Raw genomic sequence first — 7,250 nt, 5'->3', positions numbered from 1 at the left:
CCTACGGGGTAATGTGATGGTTTCTGCTACCCCAGGCTGCCTATGCGCATGCTCAAACTGAGGGTTTAAAAAAAAAAAAAAGCTGACACCCGCTGCATGTGAACGGGCATACAGCGATGGGATCCGCAGACAGGAGGTAAGTGTGATCGCGTTTCAGCCGGCATAAACTGTAACGGTTCCAACCGGTACAGTTTATGCTGGGTGAAACGCCCCATCTGAACGCACCCTCTGTGTTTATCACAGTCTATACACTCCATACACAGTCCATACACTAATAGTAATATTGAGGAGTGGAGTCACATCCAGTGGCCCCACTCCTGGATATCTGCACAAACAGCCAAATGTCTGCAATGAGTCCTACACCCAGTCTGGAATGCTACAAAACGTAGGACCATGGTTGTGCATACACCCTATGTCTATACATCTTGCTACAGTCCTTTGGCTGTATGGAGCAGGGCCAGTTTTCCCCAGTCAACTGTCAGTTCTTAACTGTCAGCTCTCAACTGCCACTCCTAACTGAGACCATGATCATACGGGCAGTTTGGCCCCACACAGCCATTCCTCCCGTCTGGATCAAATGGGCACTGTCAGACAGCCACATCTGTCAGGCATTACCCAGCCATACTTATCCTGTCATAGGACGACTTGGAGCCAGGTTAAAAAGGCACCACATCGCAAGTGGTGTTTTAGGTTCCCCGCGCAGTCATTGCGCATGGCTGGATCTCTGAACACGGGAGAGCACACATAGAATGGATTTGGCAGTCTGAACCTGCAGATCCGTTCTGCCACTAGGGAGACAGTTTTTTTAAAAAAAATTGCCTATGTGCACATGTGTGTGCACATGCACGCCATGCATGCACATGAATTTTGAAATTCTTTTTTTGCAGTGTGCTCCATGGCTGAGGCACTGCAGTAATGTGGATGCTTTACCATGGGATGTCTCCATGGGTAACCTGCAGCAGGGTGTGCTGTGTGGCTAATATGCCCCGCAGCACTTTAAACCAGTTCAATTAGAGGCGGCACCATATCGCGCCAAGCTGCCAGTGTGACCATGGCCTGACTCTCTCAAAAAATTCCATTTGAACCCCCGTCACTCAAGCTTCTCAGACCAGGTTACAACTTTAACCATTTACTGCCCATCACACACATGCTTCAGTGTTTCCTTCTCTTAAAATAGCAAATAAAATAGTGCTGACTCTGTCCATTATTTCTAATCTTCAATTACTGTTATCAAGGTATGGAGATTATAGAAGGCCAGACAAATGGAAAAGAAAACTTATAACACCAGGATCCAATGAAACTACTTCCCCAAGACTGGAAGGGCTTTATACTTACTTTTTCTTGAACATCAGGCTCTATTGGTACATTGTAAAGTGCTTTTGAAACTATGGAGGCATGATAAACCAATTGTTACAGGCCCGTAGCCAGGATTTTTTAAGTCAGGGGGCATTTAAATTTCTTAGGGGGCACTGGCTAATCAAATTAAAGGTAACTTAATTCAGTTTCTGGTGAAAATAGAGAGGTGTCGTCTGGCTCCATGTGGCCACCGTAGCTGGCCCTTCATGCCAGACAGCTGTGCAGGAATACTCAGCTCCTTCCTTACACCTGCCACTACTCGGGGGCCCTGGGCTGGATGGGAAGTCATGGGCCTTGACAGTAAGTCAGGGGGCCTAGCCCCAAGATGCCCCACTGTAGCTACAGGTCTGAATTGTTATAACTTTTCAAACAATAAGCATCTAAATGTCCGCTGGATTATTGTAAACCCTTGGTATTCTAACCACAGCATTTAAAAAAATTCTAGCAAAAAAAGAAGACTGTGTTTATTATCTAAGCATATTCAGATGAAAACTTGTAAAGAAAGTATCAATGAAGTATTTGAATATATCAACAATAGAATTATAGTTGATGTAGATTCAAATACTTATTGATACTTTCTCTACATGTTTTCATCTGAATATGCTTAGAATGTACAGTTTTGCTACTGCAAAATATACGAAGTCCTCTTAGCTGCATATTGTTTATAATTTTTATTTTAGTGTTATATTTGTGTCAGAGAAGACAGGAGAGTTTTGGTATGCACTGAGACTAAATGCTAAGAAACCTCTGCCAAGAACATTGCCTGAAGTAGAGTGTGAGCTTGGAAAGTAAGTATGAAATCATTGCTTTAATTTCTTCTGAATATTCTCATGCAATATATGATCACCTTTCTCTCTCCATTATATTATAGGATGTGGAGGGTTCTCATGAATGGCTAGCTTTATTATTTTTGAAAGAAGACAGTATTTTTGCTGTCTCATCCCATTATCTGGAGCCTCTGGGACTTCTTGAAATCTGGCTTGCACTTATTGCCATGTAGTCTAATTTAAATCTTCAATACCTGCTGGTTTCCATTTTAAGTAAGATACAGTTGGCAGACTTAGATCTCTTCCAACATGCACTGAAATATGTTCCCCTTCACTCCTTTTGTACTTAACATCTACCTTGATGTAGAGGTGTGGCGAACTCAAAATCTGACATTCACTGTTTTGCGATGTTTTGATTAGTCTAATATGAAACTAGTAGTCTACATCCCCCCTAGAATTGCCAGCCTTCAGATGGGGCCTGGAGATATCCTGGAATTTCAACAGATCTCCAGATGGCAGAGATCGGTTTGTCTGGAGAAAATGGAGGGTGAACTCTACGGGATTACATTATGGGTTGATCTCTTGGATGAGCATGATAGTCTGAGCAGGCAGTAGGGTTGACTTTCCAGTTATGTCAGTTTAAAGCAGTACACTGATCAGGACTGATCCCTTAATAACCAGACTCTTGGCATTGACGTGTGAGGAGCAGAAGTTTCAGACTGTAAAGCAAGCAATTTGTTACAGGTGTTAATGAAGGACACTGTGGCAGACTTCCTGGTGCTCAATCTCTATTCCTTTTAGCAGTTCTAGTCGGCATGTCATTGAACACTTCACTCACATGAATGAAAGCTGCCCATCATCCGGGTTTTACAAAAACTTGTTTATATAATACAAACCAGCCGAAGGAATATAGATTGAAGAAATGTGTGTCATGTACTTTTCATCATTCCTCCACAAGGACAAAGAATCACTAGTGCTTTGATAATGCTGTCAGTATCTTCAGCCCTGAGAGAAGTCCTGTTCATATGATGAACATTGCTAGCGTGTTCTGACTTTCAACATTTTATGGGCTTTTCAGTTATAACACTGAAGAGCAGAAATGACATAACCTGTGTGCTTTTCTTTTGCATACCTTCAACAATCCCTTTATTATATATTGACGGAGAAAAGGAGCTCATTGTTTCTTCCTTCTTTCCTTGTCTGGGGATACTGTATTTCAGAAGAGAGTTCAGGCTGTGAGGATGCTCTGAACCCCAGTATGATGCATTGCCACAGAGATAATGTTCCTTAATTAGCCTGTCCCCCCCTGCCTGTATTGCATTTACTTTTTGTGCCCTGTGATACCATCACCACATGATTTATGGTGACTTTTCTCATTAATTAAAATTACTATGGAAATTATAAGCTAATAAAAATAAAGCCAACATTGTGAAACCTGGAGTCCTCTTCTTAGGCTGCGGTCACACACACTAAATAATCCACTTTCAATCCACTTTCAGTGCACTTTCCAACTGGATTTTTACTGTGTGAACTGGCAAAATCCAGTTGGTAAATGCATTGAAAGTGGATTGAAAGTGGATTATTTAGTATGTGTGACTGCAGCCTCAGAGAACTTTTTTCCTGAATATTCCTTTCTGTCCTCACATTTTCAAGTATAGATTGCTGGTGTTACACAGGTTTATAAAATATACCTTCACTGTTATAATTCATTGGGCTGTTTTTCTTTTAAAAAGATATAATATATATTTAAATTGAAAGATTGATCATGATGGTTTAACCATAAATGCAAAGGCTGTTCAAAATTACATGGGACAAAAATGAGGGAGTGAGTAGGGGATGGAGATCCTGTTTTAAAATGGGATACATACAAGGTCATCTGTTTGAGTGCTCAAGGTTGCAAGATGATCAAGAGGAATTACAGTTTTGTGGCGGTAAATCAAATGCTGTAGGAGGAGTTACTTAATTACAAGTTGCTCTTGGCAGTTACTTGTGTTGAAGGGAAATACAGGTATCATCATTTATGGTTTGGTTGTCATTAATTTTTGTCCAATTTTACTGAGGGCAAACTTCACGGCATTTAGGGTTATAGCTGTATAAGGAAAAAATATATGTGCATAACCCTTTCCCTGCTATCAAATATTTCTGTTTAACAGCTCTGTAACTGATGCATAGCTAAAATGATCTATAGCATGTTTAGTCTTGGAAAGAGAGCGAAATTGATCATAAATATCCCAGGCTTCAGTTCAGGAATAACAAAGCTGTGGCCACTGATCATGTATTAATTATAGTATTTTAAAAATGTTGTATGAACTTTATTCAGTGCCTATTACCGGTATTTAAACATGGATATGAACATAGCTTGATACAGACAGAGCTTGAGAGCAGCTCTGTGGTAAGAATGCATGCTCTGTTTAGTCCCTGATAACTCAGGTTAAAAGATTACAGACAGCAACTATGGAAAAGACATTGTAATCATCTGAGAGTTACTGCTAATGAAGGTGGAAAGTATTGGTCTCGAAAGACCATAGTGAAAGCGTATCCTAAAATCCTCTTAATTTTCAAATAAGGAAAAGTCAGTTGAATATTAAGTAATACCAAAATCAATGTAGTGCTTTTTATTGATTTAGTCTGATTTTTTGCCTTGTTACAGGTGGGTCCGTCAATACATTCCTTTGGTTAATCCTACCTATGAAAGTCTGGAACTGAAAGTTGTGAACAATAATTCAGCACATTATTCTTTGGAGATAGACTCTCGAAATCTTGTAAGTTCTAGAGTGGAATATTTCTCAATTACCCCTTTTGCAACAAAAATAATAAACAGCAAGCTGTCACACTCTAAAAGAGAAGCCACAGTGGAATAATTTTATATTCATATGAGATTGTGACCTGTAGAAATTTAAATGCTGCTGGAATTCTGGGTGTTACAGAAAATTGCAGTTTATTACATGGTATAGAATTATGTGATGTTACACAAAAGGTTATAAATGCCAGATTAATGTTAGTCTCAATGGGGTCAAGTATTAAAAGCAAGAAAATGGTATAATCTGTACAGTTAAATAGAGATTATAACTGATGGCAGACTGATTCCTGAAGTTGTAGAAGCAGTTAAGGGCAGTCTAGACAGAATTTGGTAACCTGATGTTGGTAAAGCATGCAGTAGGCAGTTGTTTTGAATAATCATGGCAGAAGCCTGCAAATGGCATAGAAATGACAAAAAAGAAAAGGAATTTTAGTAGAGCATAACTGTGAAAAGAAAGCATGCAGTTTGAAAACCGTGAATCTGAAAAAGCAATATTGTGTAACTCTGGGGCAATGCTGTATTGCAGTGAATAGAGAAGACAAGGATAAAGCTCTGAACACTGTTGATGAGAAGCTTTCCTTGACAGATTGTTTCCACTCAGCCACATTTTAGGACAAATCTGTATATAAGAACATAAGAGATGCCAATGTTGGATCAGGCCAAAGGCCCATCCAGTCCAACACTCTGTATCACACAGTGGCCAGAAATACCAGTGCCATCAGGAGGTCCACCAGTGGGGCCAGGACATTAGAAGCCCTCCCACTGTTGACCCCCCCTCAAGCACCAAGATGACAGAGCATCACTTGCCCCAGAGCCCCTATCTATACCTTGTGGCTAATAGCCACTGATGGACTTCTGCTCCATATGCTTATCTAATTCCCTTTTGAAGCCGTCCATGCTTGTAGCCGCCACCACTTCCTGTGGCAGTGAATTCCATGTGTTAATCACTCTTTGGGTGAAGAAGTACTTCCTTTTATCCGTTCTAACCCGACCACTCAGCAATTTCATTGAGTGCTCACGAGTTCTTGTATTGCGAGAAAGGGAGAAAAGTACCTCTTTCTCTACCTGCTCTTTCCCATGCATAATCTTATAAACCTCAATCATGTCACCCCTCAGTTGTCGTTTCTCCAAGCTAAAGAGCCCTAAGCGCCTTAACCTTTCCTCATAGGGAAAGTGTTCCAACCCTTTTATCATTTGAGTTGCCCTTTTCTGCACTTTTTCCAAAGCTATAATATCCTTTTTAAGGTGTGGTGCCCAGAACTGCACCATTGATTTATATAGGGGCATTATGATATTGGCTGATCTGTTTTCAATACCCTTCCTAATAATCCCCAGCATAGCATTGGCCTTCTTTATTGCAGTCACACATTGTCTCGACATTTTCAGTGCATTATCTACTACAACTCCAAGATCTCTCTCTTGATCAGTCTCTGCCAATTCAGACCCCATCAACATGTATTTATATTTAGGATTTTTGGCTCCAATGTGCATCACCTTGCACTTGGCCACATTGAACCCCATTTGTCATGTTGACGCCCACTTGCCCGTCTTTGACAGATCCCTTTTGAGTGCCTCACAATTCTCACTGGTTTTCACCACCCTGAACAACGTATCATACGCAAATTTAGCCACTTTACTGCTTACTCCCAACTCCAAATAAATAATGAACAAGTTAAAAAGCAGTGGACCAAGTACTGATCCCTGCGGTACCCCACTGCTTACCCCCCTCCACTGAGAGAACTGCCCATTTATACTCATTCTCTGTTTTCTATTAGCCAGTTTTTGATCCATAAAAGGACTTGTCCTTTTATCCCATGATTTTTGAGCTTACTTAGGAGCCTTTGATGAGGCTGTAGTTTTACCTTGACCATAATCAATGTAATCAATCACTGGGTGTGATTGTGGGGCACAGGAAAATATTCCAAAGTTAAAGTAAGCAGTAGCACTGAAATCTGTCTCCTCTTCTTTGGATGAACATGGGTGTAGTTCAACTTTGATTGGTGCACTACAGGAGTATTCCTGGTAGGTGAGCATAATGTGCCCCTCCCCCAGTCAAATCTTGTACACAGGCTGTTCCTGCTGTAGGCTCACAGTCTCCACAGCTGTTTTTTGATTTGCAGGAAACCATTGCTAGGGATCTGTACAAGATAGGGAGTCCCATGCTGAGGCAAATTTTGTGCTGCAAGGTAGATACTGCAGTTCTTACCTGACTAGGCAGCAACCTAGGTACTTAGAGACAATTGAGAAAGAACTGGGGAAATCACATTCTCATACTGGATCCTTGGCATGTTGGTATGACCAATCATGTAGCCTCTTTTAAGTTCCCA

General features: G+C 40.8%; 1 protein-coding gene across 1 annotated transcript in view; it reads left to right on the top strand.

The window, feature by feature from the left end:
- The window catches only part of CFAP47 (cilia and flagella associated protein 47), a 387,027-nt gene that overhangs the window by 260,576 nt on the left and 119,201 nt on the right, over window positions 1–7,250 (top strand). The window contains exons 59-60 of the mRNA XM_015421363.1: window positions 2,037–2,144; window positions 4,774–4,885. Coding sequence (XP_015276849.1) covers window positions 2,037–2,144; window positions 4,774–4,885 — 220 coding nt within the window. The remainder of the gene's footprint in view (window positions 1–2,036; window positions 2,145–4,773; window positions 4,886–7,250) is intronic.

Source organism: Gekko japonicus, unplaced genomic scaffold, assembly GCF_001447785.1.
Source record: "Gekko japonicus isolate JY-2015 unplaced genomic scaffold, Gekko_japonicus_V1.1 scaffold625, whole genome shotgun sequence".
In the NCBI taxonomy this organism is placed as follows: Eukaryota; Metazoa; Chordata; class Lepidosauria; order Squamata; family Gekkonidae; genus Gekko; species Gekko japonicus.
This window is presented reverse-complemented; position numbering and strand designations above follow the sequence as displayed.